Raw genomic sequence first — 23,661 nt, 5'->3', positions numbered from 1 at the left:
TATCTGGAACACTCTCCCCCAACACTGGGGGTTTTCCTCACCTCATGTCTGGGTCTGTTGGAGACTCGTTGATAGAGATTGATCGCTGTGATTAATCAATAACTCGATTATCGTATCGTGCGACTATCAGGATGGGAGAAGGTGAACTGGATGGACTTCGGTCTATTTTAGTCCAGCAATTCCTGCGGTTGCTGAGAATCATAGAATCAGAGAATCTTACAGCACAGAAGGAGGCCAATCAGCCCATCGTACCTGTGCCGGCTCTTTGAAAGAGCTGTCCAATTAGTCCCACTCCCCTGCTCTTTCTCCATAGTCCTGCAAATTCCCCCCTTCAAGTATTTATCCAATTCCCTTTTGAAAGTTATTATTGAATCTGCTTCCACCGCCCTTTCAGGCAGCGCATTCCGGATCAGAACAACTCGCTGCGTAAAAAACATTCTCCTCATCTCCCCAACTGCAATTTTCAAGACTGAGATTGATCGATTTTTTTGTTGGGTGAGGATATCAAGGGACATGGAGCAAAAGTGGGTAAATGGGTTTGAGATGCAGATCAGCCACAATCTAATTGTAAGGAGTCTTACAACTCCAGGCTATAACCTGGTGTTGTACGACTCCTTACATTTGTCCACCCCAGTCCATCACCGGCATCTCCACATCACAATCTAATTGAATGGAGGAGCAGGTCCAAGGGGCTGAATGGCCTCCTCCTGTTCCACGATTAATACCTCCCAGAAAAGGAGTTTGCAGATTAGGCCTGTGGGGAAAGTGAGAGGAATGATGCGATCGGCCTATCAGAGGCGGAGGAAGGCCCACGTTGCATTGCAGACCTGATGTGTCCTTGATCTCCCCTTTGTTTCCACAGGGTCACCCTGGCAAGGAAGGTCCGTCCGGAGAGAAAGGAAGTCCGGTAGGTCCAGCGTGTCCTAGACCCTCCTCTACTCGCTTTAACCGATTGCTGTTGTCTATAAATGTAGCAGAAAGCTATCTAGCTAGGCCCTTCCGTGTATCCCGGGCCCTTCCGTGTACCCTGGGCTCTTCCGTGTACCCTGGGCCCTTCCGTGTATCCTGGGCCCTTCCGTGTACCCTGGGCCCTTCCGTGTACCCTAGGCCCTTCCGTGTATCCTGGGCTCTTCCGTGTACCCCGGGCCCTTCCGTGTACCCTAGGCCCTTCCGTGTATCCCAGGCCCTTCCGTGTATCCCAGGCCCTTCCGTGTACCCTAGGCCCTTCCGTGTATCCCGGGCCCTTCCGTGTATCCCGGGCCCTTCCGTGTATCCCGGGCCCTTCCGTGTATCCCGGGCCCTTCCGTGTATCCTGGGCCCTTCCGTGTACCCTGGAGGCCTCTCGTGTACCCTGGGGCCCTCCAGTGTACCCTGGGGCCTGCTGTTGGCTGCCAGCTCCTATATTGCCCATACGTGTCTCACCAGACTCGCACCCAACCCGTCTGCCTGAGGTTGCTGGCGCTGCCGTCCTCTCACGGATCGGGACGCATCAGCGTTCCCTTGGGGTGGGTGTTTGGCCGAACCTGATATCCCAGCACTGAGCGGCTGTGAGGAGGGTCCACACTCCATGCCCCGCTCCCCACCCCGCGCGTCTCAGTCCATTCAACCACCGAACGGAACCGCAGATACAAAGATCAACGGCGTGTAATCGAGTGGACGTGGCCGAGGACAGACTGGCTGGGGTTTGTGGAGTTCTGGTCAGTGACCAGCTGCTTCTCACAGTCTCAATCAATGGCTCAGTTCACCAACCTTCCCGATTGTCCAGGAATCTCCAGAAATTGAAGATTAATCTTCAGGAGCAAAAAACCCAGGGGAAAAACCACGGGCATCAAAAATGATGTAAAGTTTCTTCATTTTCTCTGCACGTTTTAGTTTATTAATTATAAAAATACTGGAGTTGAGAAAAAAAAGACTTCGACCAACGGTCAAGAATCATCCAATCGGGTAACAGAGTCTGCTCACTTTCCGATTGGCTGGGAAGGCAGCGCACTGTGAGAATGGCCATGTCAGGCGACCAATAGCGCAAGTGCGGGGGCAGAGCACTGTGACGATGGCCGTGTCGGGTGACCAATGGCGGGAGTGAGGGGGCAGGGCACCGTAACGATGGCCGTGTCGGGTGACCAATGGCGGGAGTGCGGGGGCAGGGCACTGTGACGATGGCTGTGTCGGGTGACCAATGGCGAGGGTGTGGGGGTAGGGCGGTTGGAGGCAGGAGGACATCTGTTGAAACCACCAGGAATACGTCCAACCAGAGTTGGCAAACCAAGGATGAGGAGTCACCAGATCTCTGATGAAGACTCGTTTCTCGAGTGTGATATCAACTGGAGAAATTCTAAACAAACTGAACGGGTTGGTAAAGGCTGAGGGATTTCTGTTTGTTTCTTCCAGCTGTGATTTCTCTGCTGATTCAGCCCACTCTTAGACCGTCTTGTTAAAAAAGTCAAAATCTTTATAATCTCGACGTTGTCCCCACTGATGTATCTCTTTTGTCTTTCAGGGTCCAGCAGGACCACAGGGTCCCATTGGCTATCCAGGTCCTCGAGGGGTCAAGGTAAGCTGGCCATTTCATTTTGTTAAGGAACCTAGGTGAAGACCAGAGGCCCAGAGAGCAGGACACAGCCCCAGACCCAGGGGTACAGGCTCCCTGGGCACTGACTCTCACTGGGGTACGGGCTCCCTGGGCACTGACTCTCACTGGGGTACGGGTCCCACAGACACTGACTCTCACTGGGGTACAGGCTCCCTGGGCACTGACTCTCACTGGGGTACGGGTTCCAGTGGCACTGACTCTCACTGGGGTACGGGTCCCACAGACACTGACTCTCACTGGGGTACGGGTTCCACAGACACTGACTCTCACTGGGGTACGGGTCCCACAGACACTGACTCTCACTGGGGTACGGGTTCCACAGACACTGACTCTCACTGGGGTACGGGTTCCACAGACACTGACTCTCACTGGGGTACGGGTCCCACAGACACTGACTCTCACTGGGGTACGGGTTCCACAGACACTGACTCTCACTGGGGTACGGGTTCCACAGACACTGACTCTCACTGGGGTACGGGTCCCACAGACACTGACTCTCACTGGGGTACGGGTCCCACAGACACTGACTCTCACTGGGGTACGGGTCCCACAGACACTGACTCTCACTGGGGTACGGGTTCCACAGACACTGACTCTCACTGGGGTACGGGTCCCACAGACATTGACTCTCACTGGGGCACTAACTGAGATTGCAGCTATGCATGGACTCGAGACTGAACTGGAGATCTGAATGAGTGAGTCAGTGAATTTACTTGGAGCCAATGGACGGCAATGCATGAAATCAACGTAACAGCTTGACAATAAAAAATGGGAACTGAATAAAATCTATTTTTAAAAAAGTAAAGAGCAGTTGGTGTCTCCAACAGCCTGGAGTGTTGTTCGAGTGAGCTCTCCTCTCACTGACAGGCTCGTTCGGGCAGCTCCCAGGTGCCAAGGTTCTGCCCAGGACTGGGACATACTGGGCAGCAGCTGGACAATACTGTCACCAACACAACCCCACACAGACCCGGCTTTGTTCAGCATCTTCCAGCCTGATATTTATTTTCCATTCTTGGATCTGAAGTGTTTTAAAAGGATGGCTAAATGATTCCTGACGTTTCCAAGCTGACTGACGTTATCCCTGGACAGGTCCTTCATAGTCAGTTATTACAGGACAAGGGGACTCAGGGAGAGAGCGCGAGGGCGGGGACTCGGAGAGAGAGAGCGCGAGGGCGGGGACTCGGAGAGAGAGAGCGCGAGGGCGGGGACTCGGAGAGAGAGAGCGCGAGGGCGGGGACTCAGAGAGAGAGCGAGAGGGCGGGGACTCAGAGAGAGAGCGCGAGGGCGGGGACTCAGGGAGAGAGAGCGCGAGGGCGGGGACTCAGAGAGAGAGAGCGCGAGGGCGGGGACTCGGAGAGAGAGAGCGCGAGGGCGGGGACTCGGAGAGAGAGAGCGCGAGGGCGGGGACTCAGAGAGAGAGCGCGAGGGCGGGGACTCAGAGAGAGAGCGCGAGGGCGGGGACTCAGGGAGAGAGAGCGCGAGGGCGGGGACTCAGAGAGAGAGCGCGAGGGCGGGGACTCGGAGAGAGCGCGAGGGCGGGGACTCAGGGAGAGAGAGCGCGAGGGCGGGGACTCAGAGAGAGAGCGCGAGGGCGGGGACTCAGAGAGAGAGCGCGAGGGCGGGGACTCAGAGAGAGAGCGCGAGGGCGGGGACTCGGAGAGAGAGCGCGAGGGCGGGGACTCCGAGAGAGAGCGCGAGGGCGGGGACTCGGAGAGAGAGCGCGAGGGCGGGGACTCGGAGAGAGAGCGCGAGGGCGGGGACTCGGAGAGAGCGCGAGGGCGGGGACTCAGGGAGAGAGAGCGCGAGGGCGGGGACTCGGAGAGAGAGCGCGAGGGCGGGGACTCGGAGAGAGAGCGCGAGGGCGGGGACTCGGAGAGAGAGCGCGAGGGCGGGGACTCGGAGAGAGAGCGCGAGGGCGGGGACTCAGAGAGAGCGCGAGGGCGGGGACTCGGAGAGAGAGCGCGAGGGCGGGGACTCGGAGAGAGAGCGCGAGGGCGGGGACTCGGAGAGAGAGCGCGAGGGCGGGGACTCGGAGAGAGAGCGCGAGGGCGGGGACTCGGAGAGAGAGCGCGAGGGCGGGGACTCGGAGAGAGAGCGCGAGGGCGGGGACTCGGAGAGAGAGCGCGAGGGCGGGGACTCGGAGAGAGAGCGCGAGGGCGGGGACTCGGAGAGAGCGCGAGGGCGGGGACTCGGAGAGAGAGCGCGAGGGCGGGGACTCGGAGAGAGAGCGCGAGGGCGGGGACTCGGAGAGAGCGCGAGGACGGGGACTCGGAGAGAGAACGCGAGGGCGGGGACTCAGGGAGAGAGCGCGAGGGCGGGGACTCGGAGAGAGAGCGCGAGGGCGGGGACTCGGAGAGAGAGCGCGAGGGCGGGGACTCGGAGAGAGAGAGCGCGAGGGCGGGGACTCGGAGAGAGAGAGCGCGAGGGCGGGGACTCGGAGAGAGAGAGCGCGAGGGCGGGGACTCAGAGAGAGAGCGCGAGGGCGGGGACTCGGAGAGAGAGCGAGGGCGGGGACTCGGAGAGAGAGCGCGAGGGCGGGGACTCAGAGAGAGAGCGCGAGGGCGGGGACTCAGAGAGAGAGCGCACAAGGGCGGGGACTCGGAGAGAGCGCGAGTGCGGGGACTCGGAGAGAGAGCGAGGGCGGGGACTCAGGGAGAGAGAGCGCGAGGGCGGGGACTCAGAGAGAGAGCGCGAGGGCGGGGACTCGGAGAGAGCGCACAAGGGCGGGGACTCGGAGAGAGAGCGCGAGGGCGGGGACTCGGAGAGAGAGAGCGCGAGGGCGGGGACTCGGAGAGAGAGAGCGAGGGCGGGGACTCAGGGAGAGAGAGCGCGAGGGCGGGGACTCAGAGAGAGAGCGCGAGGGCGGGGACTCGGAGAGAGAGCGAGGGCGGGGACTCAGGGAGAGAGAGCGCGAGGGCGGGGACTCGGAGAGAGAGCGCGAGGGCTGGGACTCGGAGAGAGAGCGCGAGGGCGGGGACTCAGAGAGAGAGCGCGAGTGCGGGGACTCGGAGAGAGAGCGAGGGCGGGGACTCAGGGAGAGAGAGCGCGAGGGCGGGGACTCAGGGAGAGAGCGCGAGGGCGGGGACTCGGAGAGAGAGCGCGAGGGCGGGGACTCGGAGAGAGAGCGCGAGGGCGGGGATTCATGGAGAGAGAGCGCGAGGGCGGGGACTCGGAGAGAGCGCGAGGGCGGGGACTCGGAGAGAGCGCGAGGGCGGGGACTCGGAGAGAGCGCGAGGGCGGGGACTCGGAAAGAGAGCGCGAGGGCGGGGACTCGGAGAGAGAGCGCGAGGGCGGGGACTCGGAGAGAGAGCGCGAGGGCGGGGACTCGGAGAGAGAGCGCGAGGGCAGGGACTCGGAGAGAGAGCGCGAGGGCAGGGACTCGGAGAGAGCGCACGAGGGCGGGGACTCGGAGAGAGCGCGAGGGCGGGGACTCGGAGAGAGAACGCGAGGGCGGGGACTCAGGGAGAGAGCGCGAGGGCGGGGACTCGGAGAGAGAGCGCGAGGGCGGGGACTCGGAGAGAGAGCGCGAGGGCGGGGACTCGGAGAGAGAGCGCGAGGGCGGGGACTCGGAGAGAGAGAGCGCGAGGGCGGGGACTCGGAGAGAGCGCGAGGGCGGGGACTCGGAGAGAGCGCGAGGGCGGGGACTCGGAGAGAGAGCGCGAGGGCGGGGACTCAGGGAGAGAGAGCGCGAGGGCGGGGACTCGGAGAGAGCGCGAGGGCGGGGACTCGGAGAGAGCGCGAGGGCGGGGACTCAGGGAGAGAGAGCGCGAGGGCGGGGACTCGGAGAGAGCGCGAGGGCGGGGACTCAGGGAGAGAGCACGAGGGCGGGGACTCGGAGAGAGAGCGCGAGGGCGGGGACTCGGAGAGAGCGCGAGGGCGGGGACTCGGAGAGAGCGCGAGGGCGGGGACTCAGGGAGAGAGCACGAGGGCGGGGACTCGGAGAGAGCGGGAGGGCGGGGACTCGGAGAGAGAGCGCGAGGGCGGGGACTCAGGGAGAGAGCACGAGGGCGGGGACTCAGGGAGAGAGAGCGCGAGGGCGGGGACTCAGGGAGAGAGCGCGAGGGCGGGGACTCGGAGAGAGAGAGCGCGAGGGCGGGGACTCAGAGAGAGAGCGCGAGGGCGGGGACTCGGAGAGAGCGCGAGGGCGGGGACTCAGGGAGAGAGCGCGAGGGCGGGGACTCGGAGAGAGAGCGCGAGGGCGGGGACTCAGGGAGAGAGAGCGCGAGGGCGGGGACTCGGAGAGAGCGCGAGGGCGGGGACTCGGAGAGAGCGCGAGGGCGGGGACTCGGAGAGAGAGCGCGAGGGCGGGGACTCGGAGAGAGCGCGAGGGCGGGGACTCAGGGAGAGAGCACGAGGGCGGGGACTCGGAGAGAGAGCGCGAGGGCGGGGACTCGGAGAGAGCGCGAGGGCGGGGACTCGGAGAGAGCGCGAGGGCGGGGACTCAGGGAGAGAGCACGAGGGCGGGGACTCGGAGAGAGCGCGAGGGCGGGGACTCGGAGAGAGAGCGCGAGGGCGGGGACTCAGGGAGAGAGCACGAGGGCGGGGACTCAGGGAGAGAGAGCGCGAGGGCGGGGACTCAGGGAGAGAGCGCGAGGGCGGGGACTCGGAGAGAGAGAGCGCGAGGGCGGGGACTCAGAGAGAGAGCGCGAGGGCGGGGACTCGGAGAGAGCGCGAGGGCGGGGACTCAGGGAGAGAGCACGAGGGCGGGGACTCGGAGAGAGAGAGCGCGAGGGCGGGGACTCGGAGAGAGAGCGCGAGGGCGGGGACTCGGAGAGAGAGCGCGAGGGCGGGGACTCGGTGAGAGCGCGAGGGCGGGGACTCAGGGAGAGAGCGCGAGGGCGGGGACTCGGAGAGAGCGCGAGGGCGGGGACTCGGAGCGAGAGCGCGAGGGCGGGGACTCAGGGATAGAGCACGAGGGCGGGGACTCAGGGATAGAGCACGAGGGCGGGGACTCGGAGAGAGCGCGAGGGCGGGGACTCGGAGAGAGAGCGCGAGGGCGGGGACTCGGAGAGAGCACGAGGACGGGGACTCGGAGAGAGCGCGAGGGCGGGGACTCGGAGAGAGCGCGAGGGCGGGGACTCGGAGAGAGAGCGCGAGGGCGGGGACTCAGGGATAGAGCACGAGGGCGGGGACTCGGAGAGGGCGCGAGGGCGGGGACTCAGGGATAGAGCACGAGGGCGGGGACTCGGAGAGGGCTCGAGGGCGGGGACTCGGAGAGAGCGCGAGGGCGGGGACTCGGAGAGAGCGCGAGGGCGGGGACTCGGAGGGAGAAGAATGACAGACTGAAAGGGAGGAATTGGAAATGAAAGAGAAAGGGGGAAAGAGAGAGAAGCAGGGAGGCAATGTGTGTGAGGGAGTAGAGGTCGGAGGGAGAGAGAATCAACAATAATTATTTAGACTCAGTGTGTGTCAGAAGGTTAATGCGGGAATTCTGATGGTGGTGGATACCGTCGGTGATGGATACCGTCGCTGGCGGATACCGTCGGTGGCGGATACCGTCGGTGGCGGATACCGTCGGTGATGGATACCGTCGGTGGCGGATACCGTCGGTGCGGGATACCGTCGGTGCGGGATACCGTCGGTGCGGGATACCGTCGGTGCGGGATACCGTCGGTGGTGGATACCGTCGGTGGTGGATACCGTCGGTGGCGGATACCGTCGGTGGTGGATACCGTCGGTGCGGGATACCGTCGGTGGTGGATACCGTCGGTGGTGGATACCGTCGGTGGTGGATACCGTCGGTGGTGGATACCGTCGGTGGTGGATACCGTCGGTGGCGGATACCGTCGGTGCGGGATACCGTCGGTGGTGGATACCGTCGGTGGCGGATACCGTCGGTGGCGGATACCGTCGGTGGTGGATACCGTCGGTGGCGGATACCGTCGGTGCGGGATACCGTCGGTGGTGGATACCGTCGGTGCGGGATACCGTCGGTGGTGGATACCGTCGGTGGCGGATACCGTCGGTGCGGGATACCGTCGGTGGCGGATACCGTCGGTGGTGGATACCGTCGGTGGCGGATACCGTCGGTGGCGGATACCGTCGGTGGTGGATACCGTCGGTGGTGGATACCGTCGGTGCGGGATACCGTCGGTGATGGATACCGTCGGTGGCGGATACCGTCGGTGGCGGATACCGTCGGTGGCGGATACCGTCGGTGCGGGATACCGTCGGTGATGGATACCGTCGGTGGCGGATACCGTCGGTGGCGGATACCGTCGGTGATGGATACCGTCGGTGGCGGATACCGTCGGTGATGGATACCGTCGGTGGTGGATACCGTCGGTGGTGGATACCGTCGGTGGCGGATACCGTCGGTGGTGGATACCGTCGGTGGTGGATACCGTCGGTGGTGGATACCGTCGGTGATGGATACCGTCGGTGGTGGATACCGTCGGTGGTGGATACCGTCGGTGGCGGATACCGTCGGTGGTGGATACCGTCGGTGGTGGATACCGCCAGGATGGATACCGTCGGTGGTGGACCTGAGGGTAGAGCTGGGGCTGGAATATTCACGGAATGGGATGAGGAGCTGGTCCAAGTGTCTCCTCTCCCCTCCCTCTCCGCCATGTCTTGGCTGGAGGTTGACACTCGCTCCCAGCCCACGGTCGGATTGCTTGTATTAAACCCTTGAGCTGTGATCTGTCCTTATTTCAGGGTGCTGATGGTGTTCGTGGTTTTATGGGACACAAAGGTGAAAAGGTAGGAAATGGACAATCAGTCTCGAGTGGGAGGGAGTCACTTGATCTGTGAGCGAGGTCCAGTTTTTAATCGCTGTTTTTAGGCCAGGGAAGTTGTGCAAAAAAAAGTCCGGAAACCATTGGATCGATAATTGTGACGATCACAGAGATAGGTCCAGGTGGGTGAGGCCATTCAGCCCATCTACCTCATCCTTCCAAGCGTTGCTAAGCTCCTGCCCTTTTTTCCCCAGATTTCTTCCTCCTCTCCTGAAGGCTCTGATCAAGTGACCATTCTTCACGTGTGAGCCATGACAGATTGTCCTGGGGTATTCAACCATGAGAGGCATCACATCCCTGTTCTTCACTCAACCTCCCTAGATGGACATTCTATAAACACGTCCCCTATAAACACGTCCCCTATAAACATGTCCCCTATAGACATGTGGTGGGAATTTCCTCGGGAGACCCTGTTGTTTGCCGTAATCCCCATTCACGCCTCTATCTGGGATTTCCATCGAGGTTACGATGGCCGACAAGAGTAACCAGGTCTCCAGGCCCACCCAGGAGCTCTTAAAGGGGTCACTGCAGACCACCACTAAAAGGGAAGCCTGAATGTGGAGCCGGGAGAGACAGGAGTGAGTCCCCCGACCCCACATTAAAAGCACAGGCCACTGCCAATCACCGCCTCGAGCCCCTTCCCAATCACCGCCTCGAGCCCCTTCCCAATCACCGCCTCGAGCCCCTTCCCAATCACTGCCTCGAGCCCCTTCCCAATCACCGCCTCGAGCCCCTTCCCAATCACCGCCTCGAGCCCCTTCCCAATCACCGCCTCGAGCCCCTTCCCAATCACCGCCTCGAGCCCCTTCCTGATCATGGCTTGAGCCCCTGTTCTGTTGTCAATCACCCCCTTGCAGGTTGCCTGATCGCCCCCCTCCCCCTCAATCGCCCCCCCCCTCAATCGCCCCCCCCCCTCGATCGCCCCCCCCCTCAATCGCCCCCCCCTCAATCGCCTTCCCCCCTCAATCTTCCCCCTCCCTTTGATCACCCCCCTCCCTGCTCTTGATTGGCCCCCTCTCTCAGGCGAGAGCGTGCGCTGTGTGAGGCAGTCAGACCTTGAGTTTCCCGTTGTTTGGGCGTCAGCTGTTGGCTGGAGTGGAATCCCCGTTACGCTGACTTGTTAATCTCATCGTTCCATTTTCTTTCTGCTTTAACAGGGTGAAGACGGATTCCCAGGCTTCAAGGGTGACATGGGAATAAAGGGCGACAGAGTGAGTAACAAAGGGAAATCTCACTTCCAGTGTTCACCCTGCTCTGGCTGGCACTGGAGGGGAAATAGAATCACAGAATCTTACAGCACAGGAGGAGGCCATTCGGCCCGTCGTGCCTGTGTCGGCTCTTTGAAAGAGCTATCCAATTAGTCCCACTCCCCTGCTCTTTCCCCAGAGCCCTGTAAATGTCTCCTTTTCAAATGTTTATTCAATTCCCTTTTGAAAGTTATTATTGAATCTGCTTCCACCGCCCTTTCAGGCAGCGCATTCCAGATCAGAACAACTCGCTGCGTAAAAAAAATTCTCCTCATCTCCCCTCTGGTTCTTTTGTCAATTACCTTAAATCTGTGTCCTCTGGTTACCGACCCTCCTGCCACTGGAAAGTTTAGTGGGAATAAAGAGTCTGCATTTCACACTACTCCTTCCACTGTGTTATGTCTGTCTGTCTCTCTATCTCTCTCTGTCTGTCTGTCTGTCTCTCTCTCTCTCTCTCTGTCTGTCCGTCCCCCTCTCTCCATCCCTCTCTCCATCCCTCTCTCCGTCCCTCTCTCTCCATCCCTCTCTCCATCCCTCTCTCTCCATCCCTCTCTCCGTCCCTCTCTCTCCGTCCCTCTCTCTCCGTCCCTCTCTCTCTGTCTCTCTCTCTGTCTGTCTCTCTCTGTCTCTCTCTCTCTCTCTGTCCCTCTCTGTCCCTCTCTCTCTGTTCCTCTCTCTCTGTCCCTCTCTCTCTGTCCCTCTCTCTCTGTCCCTCTCTCTCTGTCCCTCTCTCTCTGTCCCTCTTCCTCTGTCCCTCTCCCTCTGTCCCTCTCCCTCTGTCCCTCTGTCTCTCTCTCTCTCTCTTTCTCTCTCTCTCTGTCTCTCTCTGTAATTATATTTCATGTGTTATTGTTTACTATCATCTAATTTCCTTCCTATCTCCAAGGCAATTTCCACCCCCCACCCCCCACCCCCCACCCCCCCCCCGGCCATTCGCTGATCTTGAATCCTGGGCCTGCGCGTCTGTGGCAGTTTCTGAAGTTCAGCCCAGCCCGTCATCGTCAGTCTGCCAAACGTTGTTTACTGAGCTCTCTCGCGGGCCGAGTCTCTCGCGGGCCGAGTCTCTCGCGGGCCGAGTCTCTCGCGGGCCGAGACTCTCGCGGGTTTCAGGGCCCTTTAATGTCACGGATTGTGTGACAGTCACATGACGCCTCACAGTGCCCAAACTCACCTCACAAACTGTCTCTGGAACAAATGAACAAAATGCAAAACATTGTAAATCCAAGCTCCCCGTGTCCCCTCGCTCCCCGCGTCCCCTCGCTTCCCATGTCCCCTCGCTCCCCGCGTCCCCTCGCTTCCCGCGCCCCCTCGCTCCCCGCGTCCCCTGCTCCCCGCGTCCCCTCGCTCCCCGCGTCACTCGCTCCCCTCGCTCCCCGCGTCCCCTCGCTCCCCGCGTCACTTGCTCCCCTCGCTCCCCGCACCCTCTCGCTCCCCGCATCCCTCGCTCCCCGCGCCCTCTCGCTCCCCGTGACCTCTCGCTCCCCGCGTCCCCTCGCTCCCCGCGTCCCTTGCTCCCCGCGCCCTCTCGCTCCCCGCGTCCCTCGCTCCCCGCGTCCCCTCGCTCCCCGCGCCCCCTCGCTCCCCGCGTCCCCTCGCTCCCCGCCTCCCTCGCTCCCCGCGCCCTCTCGCTCCCCGTGTCCCCTCGCTCCCCGCTTCCCTCGCTCCCCGTGTTCCCTCGCTCCCCGTGTCCCCTCGCTCCCCGCTTCCCTCGCTCCTCGTGTTCCCTCGCTCCCCGTGTCCCCTCGCTCCCCGCTTCCCTCGCTCCCCGCGTCCCCTCGCTCCCCGCGTCCCCTCACTCCCTGCGTGGTGTATTTTCATTGTTGTCAGGCCAGGAACATTCCATTGACTTGTTATTTCTGGGCCTCCTTTGTTTCCTGACAGGGTGAGCTCGGTCCAGCCGGTCCAAGGGGAGAAGATGGTCCTGAAGGTCCCAAAGGTCGCAACGGACCCTCAGGAGACCCAGGCCCACCTGGGCCAGCAGGTGAAAAGGTATCTGAAGGTGAAGCATTCCCAGATTACCCACGGGTTGTACTTCTCCGTGCTTCCATCAAAGCCAATATCACTGAGAACAAAGCCAATAAGAACAGTCGGAAACACTTTTTATTCCTACTTTAAGCACAAATTAAATATTTCATGGAGTGTGGTGTAAACATTTGACACTTTGACTCCCAGTCACGGGGTGACCTTTGAAGCAAAGTAAGAACCAGATTCAATCGGCAATCATTTCCTACGTCTGTATTGTTCTGAATAAGACCTTGAAAGGAGAGAAGTCCAAATGGGGACAAAGACAATTAGATGTTTCTGGAGAGAGAAGGATTGAGGGATATGGGGAGAAGGTGGGTAGGTGGGATTGAGGATATGGGGAGAAGGTGGGTGGGTGGGATTGAGGATATGGGGAGAAGGTGGGTGGGTGGGATTGAGGATATGGGGAGAAGGTGGGTAGGTGGGATTGAGGATATGGGGAGAAGGTGGGTGGGTGGGATTGAGGGATATGGGGAGAAGGTGGGTAGGTGGGATTGAGGATATGGGGAGAAGGTGGGTAGGTGGGATTGAGGATATGGGGAGAAGGTGGGTGGGTGGGATTGAGGATATGGGGAGAAGGTGGGTAGGTGGGATTGAGGATATGGGGAGAAGGTGGGTAGGTGGGATTGAGGATATGGGGAGAAGGTGGGTAGGTGGGATTGAGGGATATGGGGAGAAGGTGGGTGGGTGGGATTGAGGATATGGGGAGAAGGTGGGTGGGTGGGATTGAGGATATGGGGAGAAGGTGGGTAGGTGGGATTGAGGGATATGGGGAGAAGGTGGGTAGGTGGGATTGAGGGATATGGGGAGAAGGTGGGTGGGTGGGATTGAGGATATGGGGAGAAGGTGGGTAGGTGGGATTGAGGGATATGGGGAGAAGGTGGGTAGGTGGGATTGAGGGATATGGGGAGAAGGTGGGTGGGTGGGATTGAGGATATGGGGAGAAGGTGGGTAGGTGGGATTGAGGATATGGGGAGAAGGTGGGTAGGTGGGATTGAGGGATATGGGGAGAAGGTGGGTGGGTGGGATTGAGGATATGGGGAGAAGGTGGGTAGGTGGGATTGAGGATATGGGGAGAAGGTGGGTAGGTGGGATTGAGGATATGGGGAGAAGGTGGGTAGGTGGGATTGAGGATATGAGGAGAAGGTGGGTAGGTGGGATTGAGGATATGGGGAGAAGGTGGGTAGCTGGGATTGAGGGATGTGGTGGGTGGGTTGGGTTGAGGGATGTGGTGGGTGGGTTAGGTTGAGGGATGTGGTGGGTGGGTTGGGTAGGTGGGGTTGGGACTACCAGATATTTTCTGTTGCAATATCAAGCAATATCTTTTCCAAAGCCAAATACAGATATGAGGGTAAACTCTGTGAGTGGAGGATCTCAGCCCTGCAAATGGGTGACACGATGACCCCTGTGGCCGATTCCCAATCAGCACTGCCATCGACCGAGGGTCCCATTAGATTCCCAGTTGTCTGAAAGCTTTCCTGGGTGTGGTTACATCCCGGCCCTCCTGTCTCCTGTAAAAGGGATTAAGGGTAAAGGCTCGACTTGCAGCTTCCCAGTTAATGCGTTTCCTCTGTTGTTCTAGGGAAAGCTCGGAGTTCCGGGGTTGCCGGGATACCCAGGAAGACAAGGCCCAAAAGTAAGTGGATCTCCTGGAGCCGAGAGGCTCTTCCTTCCTGGAGCTGCTCCCGTTCCTCGATCCCTGTGAATGAATTTTCTCTCTCTCGGTCTTTCCAGGGTTCGTTTGGATTCCCAGGATTCCCGGGAGCGAATGGCGAGAAAGGAGCAAGGGTAGGTCTGAGCTTAATAACGGGCAGACGTTACATGGGAAATGTGTTGTGTTCTGTGACCCAGAAAAGGTTTATTTTGTAGGGGATCTGAGTAAAGGAGACTGAGCTTGGGGGGATGATGGTCTGTTACAGAAAGAGAGGCTTCATGTTGAAGAGCTCCATCCTGGGCCTCTGATCAGTTAGCTGATCGCAGCTGAGGCAGAGTGAGTGTTAAATAGGGTTCTCGCTCCTGAACTCCGTGTGCGTGCGTGTGAAATTAATTCCTATTTTAATTATTCAAATGGGACTCCCTTACAAAGGGGGTCTCTGAGGGGCGTGTGGGGGAATTCATTAATTTTTCTCAGGGTGTGTGATCCAGTCAGCGAAGCCTCCGCTGCCATCTCCAGACTCTGTGGCCAGCCCGTGTGTGAGATATTCCTCCAATAGCAGGGGCTCCTGCCATTGTTCCTCAAAAGAAGGGACACCCCCACCCCACCGCCCCGAATCCCGAACCCTGCCAACCTTGGCGAGGTCAGCAGGGGGGCAGAACTCAGCGCTGGAGTTGGGGGGGTTTTGGATCCAGCCCAGACTGAAAGGTTAAGGTCTCCCATTCTGGGGCCCAACTGAGCAGAGCCCACCAGTTACTCTCCTCTCCCAATCATCATCGTCTCTGGTCGTTTGGCAGTGTTTCAGGCTGGGGAGTTTGTGTAAAGCTATATAAATAGGACCTGTGTTTTACAAATAAGACAGGAGTCAGGATCCCAGTGATCCTGGTGGTGGTGTTTGACCTGTTGGTTTGAGGTTCCTTTGCTCACTGATTTAAGGGGCATCGACCCATTTACAACGAACAAGTTCCAGTTATAAAGTGTCTCGGTCAGACCCCATCTGGAGACTGGGTTCAGTTCTGGGCACCGCACCTCAGGAAGGATATATTGGCCTTGGAGGGGGTGCAGCACAGATTCACCAGAATGATATCGGGGCTAAAAGGGTTAAATTACGAGGACAGGTTGCACAGACTGGGCTTGTATTCCCTCGAGTATAGAAGATTAAGGGGTGATCTAATCGAGGTGTTTAAGATGATTCAAGGATTTGATAGGGTCGATAGAGAGAAACTATTTCCTCTGGTGGGGGGAGTCCAGAACAAGGGGGCAGAACCTTAAAATTAGAGCCAGGCCGTTCAGGGGTGATGTCAGGAAGCACTTCATCACACAAAGGGGAGTGGAAATCTGGAACTCTCTCCCCCAAAAAGCTTTTGAGGCTGGGGGTCAATTGGAGCTTTCAAAACTGAGATTGATCGATTTTTGTGGGTGAGGGGATTAAGGGTTACAGAACCAAGGCGGGTAAATGGAGTTAAGATGCAGATCAACCATGATCTAATTGAATGGCAGAACAGGCTCGAGGGGCTGAATGGCCTCCCCCTATTCCCATGTTCCTACCCCTCCTTTAATAGGCAGAGGGAGGTTAAGAATGATGAGTGAAGATCTCATTGATATTGCAGTGTATTAAAGGCAGCCATTAAACAACATCTGTCTCTGGCTTGGCGTAGTTTACATTCAGAGATCCTCGCAAGATTCCGCTGGGAACATCTGCCTCAGCTGTATTGTTCTTTAACTGCATCAGGTTTGTATCCTGCCAAAAAAGCATACGGGATCCTGGACTTTATAAATAGAGGCATAGAGTACAAAAGCAAGGAAGTCATGATGAACTTTTATAAAACACTGGTTCGACCACAACTGGAGTATTGTGTCCAGTTCTGGGCACCGCACTTTAGGAAGGATGTGAAGGCCTTAGAGAGGGTGCAGAAGAGATTTACTGGAATGATTCCAAGGATGAGGGACTTTAGTTACGTGGATAGACTGGAGAAGCTGGGGTTGTTCTCCTTGGAACAGAGATGGTTGCGAGGAGATTTGATCGAGGTATTCAAAATCATGAAGGGTCTAGACAGAGTAGATAGAGAGAAACTGTTCCCATTGGCAGAAGGGTCAAGAACCAGAGGACATAGATTTAAGGTGATTGGCAAAAGAACCAAGGTGACATGAGGAAAAACTTATTTACAAAGCGAGTGGTTAGGATCTGGAATGCACTGCCCGAGGGGGTGGTGGAGGCAGATTCAATCATGGCCTTCAAAAGGGAACTGGATAAGTACTTGAAAGGAAAAAATTTGCAGGGCTACGAGGAAAGGGCGGGGGAGTGGGACTCGCTGGATTGCTCTTGCATAGAGCCGGCACGGACTCAATGGGCCGAATGGCCTCCTTCTGTGTTGTTACCTTTCTATGATTCTACATCTGACCATACGGATCCAGGAAAGACCCCAGAAACCTGGAGTCCTGAGAACATTGTTGGGAGGAGCAGGGGTCCCTGGAGATTGAGCTCTACACGGGTCACAGTTCATTGCTTGCAATTTTGTTGATTTTCTACTTTTATTTTTCACAGCAGCGCAGGATTCAAATCCCAGGGCAGGTGATGCAGGCAGTTAGGAACAGGAAGGGGAGCCAGGCAAGACACGGGGCACTAATGTGTTAGATTGTCACACGACCCTCCCTCCTCCCTCCTCCCTCCTCCCTCCTCCCTCCGCACTCAGTGCCAGCCAGTGTTGATAAAATGATCAAAGTCCAGAACAGCTCCTCACTGGTCCTTGAGTATTGAGTCCATGTATATGGTCACAGGGAAACATCCAACCCCTGCTCCTCCCAGTCATAGAATAATACAGCACAGGAGGAGGCCGCTCGGCCCATCCTGCCTGTGGCGGCTCTTTGAAAGAGCTATCCAATTAGTCCCACTCCCCGCTGCTCTTTCCCCATTGCCCTGCAAATTTTTCCTTTTCGAGTATTTATCCAATTCCCTTTTGAAAGTTATTATTGAATCTGCTCCCACCGCCCTTTCAGGCAGTGAATTCCAGATCAGAACAACTCGCTGCGTAAAAACATTCTCCTCATCTCCCCTTTGGTTCTTTTGAAAATTACCTTAAATCTGTGTCCTCTGGTTACCGACCCTCCTGCCACTGGAAACAGTTTCTCCTTATTTACTCTCTCAAAACCCCTCGTAATTTTGAACACCTCGATCAAATCTCCCCTTAACCTTCTCTGCTCCAAGGAGAACAATCCCAGCTTCTCCAGTCCTGCAAAGGAAATAAAAAACGTACCTTCTTCCTGGCAGGTCCTGCCTGACCATCTCCCAGCGAGAGAGGGTCCCCACTCAGGCCACCAGTTAAAATTGCAGTCAGGTCCCGATGACATCACCAGGACCCGACAAGTAGATGTCAAGAAAGACCCCATCGGCTTCAGGCAGCTGTTCTTGCCGCCTGCTCAGGAGAACACGTTATAATCGCAGATGCCTGGATCCGGGGGGCTTTCCAGTGGGTCAGTTACCTGGGCAATTTTAACTGCCCACCCACCAGGCAGATAGGGCTAAAAGCACCCTCTATTGTGACCTCTGGGTAAATATAAGCCCCTGTGCGTTAATCAGCGGACGATCCCCAGTTGAGATGATTCATCGTGATAGGTTAAAGACATGAAATAAAATGAACAGGCTTTCCTTTGACTTGTAATGAATGGTTCTGGTTGTCTGGCCTGATTTGTAGATATTTGTTTTAATTTATTTTTGGGATGTGGGCATCACTGGCAAGCCTGGCAATTATTGGCCATCCCTATTAGCCCTGATAGAACTTGCTAGGTCACTTCAGAGGGCAGTTAAGATACAACCACATTGGTGTGGGACTGGAGTCACATATAGGCCCAGACAGAGTAAGAGCGGTCGATATATCCGTGAGCAAAGTCTGTTGAATGTTGGCGATGGAGGGAGGGCCCTGGACCATGTGTTGGAGATTATTGAATGCTGGAGATGGGGGAGGGCCCTGGACCCTGTGTTGGAGATTATTGAATGCTGGAGATGGGGGAGAGCCCTGGACCATGTGTTGGAGATTATTGAATGGTGGAGATGGAGGGAGGGCCCTGGACCATGTGTTGGAGATTATTGAATGTTGGAGATGGGGGAGCGCCCTGGACCATGTGTTGGAGATTATTGAATGGTGGAGATGGAGGGAGGGCCCTGGACCATGTGTTGGAGATTATTGAATGTTGGAGAGGGAGGGAGGGCCCTGGACCATGTGTTGGAGATTATTGAATGGTGGAGATGGGGGAGGGCCCTGGACCATGTGTTGGAGATTATTGAATGGTGGAGATGGGGGAGGGTCCTGGACCATGAGTTGGAGATTATTGAATGGTGGAGATGGAGGGAGGGTCCTGGACGATGTGTTGGAGATTATTGAATGGTGGCGATGGGGGAGGGCCCTGGACCATGTGTTGGAGATTATTGAATGGTGGCGATGTGGGAGGGCCCTGGACCATGAGTTGGAGATTATTGAATGTTGGAGAGGGAGGGAGGGTCCTGGACCATGTGTTGGAGATTATTGAATGGTGGAGATGGGGGAGGGCCCTGGACCATGTGTTAGAGATTATTGAATGGTGGAGATGGGGGAGGGCCCTGGACCATGTGTTGGAGATTATTGAATGGTGGAGATGGGGGAGGGCCCTGGACCCTGTGTTGGAGATTATTGAATGGTGGCGATGGGGGAGGGCCCTGGACCATGTGTTGGAGATTATTGAATGGTGGAGATGGAGGGAGGGCCCTGGACCATGTGTTGGAGATTATTGAATGGTGGCGATGGGGGAGGGCCCTGGACCATGTGTTGGAGATTATTGAATGGTGGAGATGGAGGGAGGGCCCTGGACCATGTGTTGGAGATTATTGAATGGTGGAGATGGGGGAGGGCCCTGGACCCTGTGTTGGAGATTATTGAATGGTGGCGATGGGGGAGGGCCCTGGACCATGTGTTGGAGATTATTGAATGGTGGAGATGGAGGGAGGGCCCTGGACCATGTGTTGGAGATTATTGAATGGTGGAGATGGAGGGAGGGCCCTGGACCATGTGTTGGAGATTATTGAATGGTGGAGATGGAGGGAGAGCCCTGGACCATGTGTTGGAGATTATTGAATGGTGGAGATGGGGGAGGGCCCTGGACCATGTGTTGGAGATTATTGAATGGTGGCGATGGGGGAGGGTCCAGGACCATGTGTTGGAGATTATTGAATGGTGGAGATGGGGGAGGGTCCTGGACCATGTGTTGGAGATTATTGAATGGTGGAGATGGGGGAGGGTCCTGGACCATGTGTTGGAGATTATTGAATGGTGGAGATGGGGGAGGGCCCTGGACCATGTGTTGGAGATTATTGAATGGTGGAGATGGGGGAGGGCCCTGGACCATGTGTTGGAGATTATTGAATGGTGGAGATGGGGGAGGGTCCTGGACCATGTGTTGGAGATTATTGAATGGTGGAGATGGGGGAGGGTCCTGGACCATGTGTTGGAGATTATTGAATGGTGGAGATGGGGGAGGGCCCTGGACCATGTGTTGGAGATTATTGAATGGGTGCGATGGGGGAGGGCCCTGGACCATGTGTTCGTGCTGACTCTGCCCTCACCGCTCTTCTTTTGCTAACCTATCTTTTTGTTCCTTATTACTAGGGCACGCCAGGAAAAGCAGGTCCAAGGGGACAGAGAGGCCCAACGGTACGAACTCATCTACTGAACATCATCGTTACAAACTCATCCTCTCCCGGTGCATCACTGCTAATTGTCAATGCATTTTCGTTTTAGTTTCTTGTTGTAAATCTCGAATATCCGATTGTTTTTTCTTATGGCTCTAACTTCTTTTCTTTTATCTTGACTCATCAAAGGGTCCTCGTGGTGAACGAGGTCCGAGAGGATCAACAGGCAAACCAGGCCCGAAGGTAACTCTACTTTATCATCAATATTATGCTCCTCAAGGGAAGCCGGTTAGTGCCAAAGTATAGAATAAATCAGGGGTCAAACACTCCCAGAGCAGGTACAACACAGGTTAAATACAGAGTAAAGCTCCCTCCACACTGTCCCATCAAACGCTCCCAGGGCAGGTACAGGGTTAGATACAGAGTAAAGCTCCCTCTACACTGTCCCATCAAACACTCCCAGGGCAGGTACAGGGTTAGATACAGAGTAAAGCTCCCTCTACACTGTCCCATCAAACACTCCCAGGGCAGGTACAGCACGGGTTAGATACAGAGTAAAGCTCCCTCTACACTGTCCCATCAAACGCTCCCAGGGCAGGTACAGGGTTAGATACAGAGTAAAGCTCCCTCTACACTGTCCCATCAAACACTCCCAGGGCAGGTACAGGGTTAGATACAGAGTAAAGCTCCCTCTACACTGTCCCATCAAACACTCCCAGGGCAGGTACAGGGTTAGATACAGAGTAAAGCTCCCTCTACACTGTCCCATCAAACACTCCCAGGGCAGGTACAGCACGGGTTAGATACAGAGTAAAGCTCCCTCTACACTGTCCCATCAAACGCTCCCAGGGCAGGTACAGGGTTAGATACAGAGTAAAGCTCCCTCTACACTGTCCCATCAAACACTCCCAGGGCAGGTACAGGGTTAGATACAGAGTAAAGCTCCCTCTACACTGTCCCATCAAACACTCCCAGGGCAGGTACAGGGTTAGATACAGAGTAAAGCTCCCTCTACACTGTCCCATCAAACACTCCCAGGGTCAGGTACAGGGTTAGATACAGAGTAAAGCTCCCTCTACACTGTCCCATCAAACACTCCCAGGGTCAGGTACAGGGTTAGATACAGAGTAAAGCTCCCTCTACACTGTCCCATCAAACACTCCCAGGGCAGGTACAGGGTTAGATACAGAGTAAAGCTCCCTCTACACTGTCCCATCAAACACTCCCAGGGCAGGTACAGCACGGGTTAGATACAGAGTCCCATAAACGTGCGTTTCTAGTTTCAATTGCCCAGGCAGCCTTTCTACATCAGATTATCTATTTAGCCTGTCACAGCTGGCTCCCTGGTAGTGAACAAATTATTTTCAAGATGTTTATCCTCATCTTTAAATTGCCTCCCCCTCCCCCAGCAGAATCCATCTTACCTCTGCTCACACCCTTCGTTACTCTGACAGAGTCTCCTCCTCGTTCTTGTCTCCCCACTACTGATGCCCGCTCTTTCAGCTACCATGGACCTGCCCTCTGTTACCCCCACCAACATCTACCCCCCTCACCCCCTCCCTCCCTGCATCTCCCCCTTCATCCCCTCCCTCTCAAAATCCCCCACTAATCTTCCCCCTCCCAACATCCCTCCTCACCCAATTTGTTCCCAACATCTACCCCCCTCATTCAGTTCATTCCCAACATCTCCCCCCCATCCCCTCCCTCCCAAAATCCACCCATAACTCCTCCCTCCCAAAACCCCCTCCCTCCCAACACCTTCCCCCCCCACCCCTTCCTCCCAAAATCCCCCGCTCATCCCCTCCCTCCAAACATCCCCCGCTCATCCCCTCCCTCCCAACATCTCCCCCCTCAATCAGTTCTTTCCCAACATCTCCCCCATCCCCCCCTTCCAAAATCGCCCCCATAACCCGTCCCTCCCAAAATCTACCCCTTCATCCCAAATTTCCCCCCTAACTCCCAAAATCTCTCCCTTCACCCCCTCCCTCCTTAAATCTCCATCTCACCACCAAATCCTCCATTTGTCCCTCTTTTTCTTCCCCCACCTCACTCCCAAAATATCACTCTCCCAAAGTGTTCCCCCTTGTCCCTCACTGAATCCCCCCTCATCTCCTCCCTCCTAATGTAAGATATTGTTTTCTGCCAGTCCAGGGGCCCCCTCCCATTAAGGATTGGGTTGAAACTGCGTCAAATGCAAGTCACATGGGCTCCTTACAGCCAACAGAGTGAAGGAGGAGACTTTCATCCCACCCAGTCAGGGCAAAGGTGAAAGGTCAGTATCTGACCCACTGCCCCACCCGGTCCCCTTCCAATGTAAACATGTAGAAAACAGGGATTGGGGATGGGTATCTGGCATGGAGCCCCCAAGAAACCCACTGAATACCTCCTGAAATCAGGAACAAAATTCAAATTGAATTAAGATATTTGCAGAAATATCCTTTGTTATTGCTGTTGTTGTAAATATAGTTGGATAATTCTTTCACTTTCTGGAGCTAACATCTCTAATCATCTCTAATTACAGGGTAGCTCAGGCAATGATGGTCCACCTGGTCCTTCTGGTGAGAGGGTAAGGAGATACAATCACCAAGATCCTTTCTCTTCCATTGTGTTGCTTTCATGCAGTGTTTCAATGTAGAGCAAAGCTCGTCTCTAGTCTTGGACTCTCTGCTGTTCCAAGTCCATCAGTGGAGAGCGAGGGTATCAGGACCTGAGACCAGTGAGCATTCTGTGTCCCTAACCTCCACAAAAGTACTTTGTTACTTCATGCTGAGACTGGATGTGAGGATCAGATCACATCTAATCAATTTGTCCTTTACAGCTGGTTTTCTCTCCAAAATTCCATGAAGAAAGGCTGACAGTAAAAGGAGGCTCCCAGAGTTCGCTTCAAATCGCCTTTGTTTATCACATGTTTGGAGCATGTTTGTTGGATGCTCCTCGGCCTTGAACTGGCCACTTAGATCTGCGCGTTTGAGGAATAGTTGACTTTCAAGTGTCCAAAAGCGAGTGTTGGCATTGTGCATTGGTTATTTTGGACAGAACGCAAGGACCAACAGCAGCTTCCAAACTGGAAAGAAAACTTCTCATGTCAAAAAAAAAGCACAATATAGGTCATAAAAATCAACTCTGAATGAGCCAATCTGTGTGCTGATCAGCTGTGAACTATCCAATCAGTGTGGTGATTAGTTCTGAACTACCCAATCCATGTGGAGATTAGTTCTGGATTATCCAATCTGTGTGGAGATTAGTTCTGGATTATCCAATCAATATGAAGATTCGTTCTGGATTATCCAATCCGTGTGGAGATTAGTCCTGGATTATTCAATCCATGTCAAGATTATTTCTGGATTATCCAATCCATGTCAAGATTAGTTCTGGATTATCCAATCCCGTGGAGATTACTTCTGGATTATCCAATCCATGTGAAGATTAGTTCTGGACTATCCAATTCATGTGAAGATTAGTTCTGGATTATCCAATCCATATGGAGATTAGTTCCAGATTATCCAATCCATGTGAAGATTAGTTCTGGACTATCCAATTCATGTGAAGATTAGTTCTGGATTATCCAATCCATATGGAGATTAGTTCCGGATTATCCAATCCATGTGAAGATTAGATCTGGATTATCCAATCCATGTGAAGATTAGTTCTGGATTATCCAATCCTGTGGAGATTAGTTCTGGATTATTCAATCCATGTGAAGATTAGTTCTGGATTATTCAATCCATGTGAAGATTAGTTCTGGATTACCC

The 23,661-nt window shown here is 56.0% G+C and overlaps 2 protein-coding genes across 2 annotated transcripts in view; both read left to right on the top strand.

The window, feature by feature from the left end:
- LOC137300359 (collagen alpha-1(V) chain-like) overlaps positions 1-3,586 on the top strand; it is a 199,044-nt gene extending 195,458 nt beyond the window's left edge. The window contains 3 exon segments of the mRNA XM_067969443.1: positions 863-907; positions 2,498-2,551; positions 3,458-3,586. Of these exon segments, the coding sequence (XP_067825544.1) occupies positions 863-907; positions 2,498-2,551; positions 3,458-3,586 (228 nt within the window).
- Positions 2,500-23,661, top strand: part of LOC137300742 (collagen alpha-1(V) chain-like) — a 101,742-nt gene continuing 80,580 nt past the window's right edge. Inside the window, exons 1-9 of the mRNA XM_067970011.1 lie at positions 2,500-2,551; positions 9,248-9,292; positions 10,485-10,538; positions 12,456-12,563; positions 14,179-14,232; positions 14,331-14,384; positions 19,887-19,931; positions 20,099-20,152; positions 22,431-22,475. Of these exons, the coding sequence (XP_067826112.1) occupies positions 9,272-9,292; positions 10,485-10,538; positions 12,456-12,563; positions 14,179-14,232; positions 14,331-14,384; positions 19,887-19,931; positions 20,099-20,152; positions 22,431-22,475 (435 nt within the window). The 5' untranslated portion in view covers positions 2,500-2,551; positions 9,248-9,271. The remainder of the gene's footprint in view (positions 2,552-9,247; positions 9,293-10,484; positions 10,539-12,455; positions 12,564-14,178; positions 14,233-14,330; positions 14,385-19,886; positions 19,932-20,098; positions 20,153-22,430; positions 22,476-23,661) is intronic.

This window comes from Heptranchias perlo, chromosome 31 (assembly GCF_035084215.1).
Source record: "Heptranchias perlo isolate sHepPer1 chromosome 31, sHepPer1.hap1, whole genome shotgun sequence".
Taxonomy (NCBI): domain Eukaryota; kingdom Metazoa; phylum Chordata; class Chondrichthyes; order Hexanchiformes; family Hexanchidae; genus Heptranchias; species Heptranchias perlo.
Note: the sequence above shows the minus strand (reverse complement) of the source record. Positions and strands in the feature narration are given on the sequence as shown.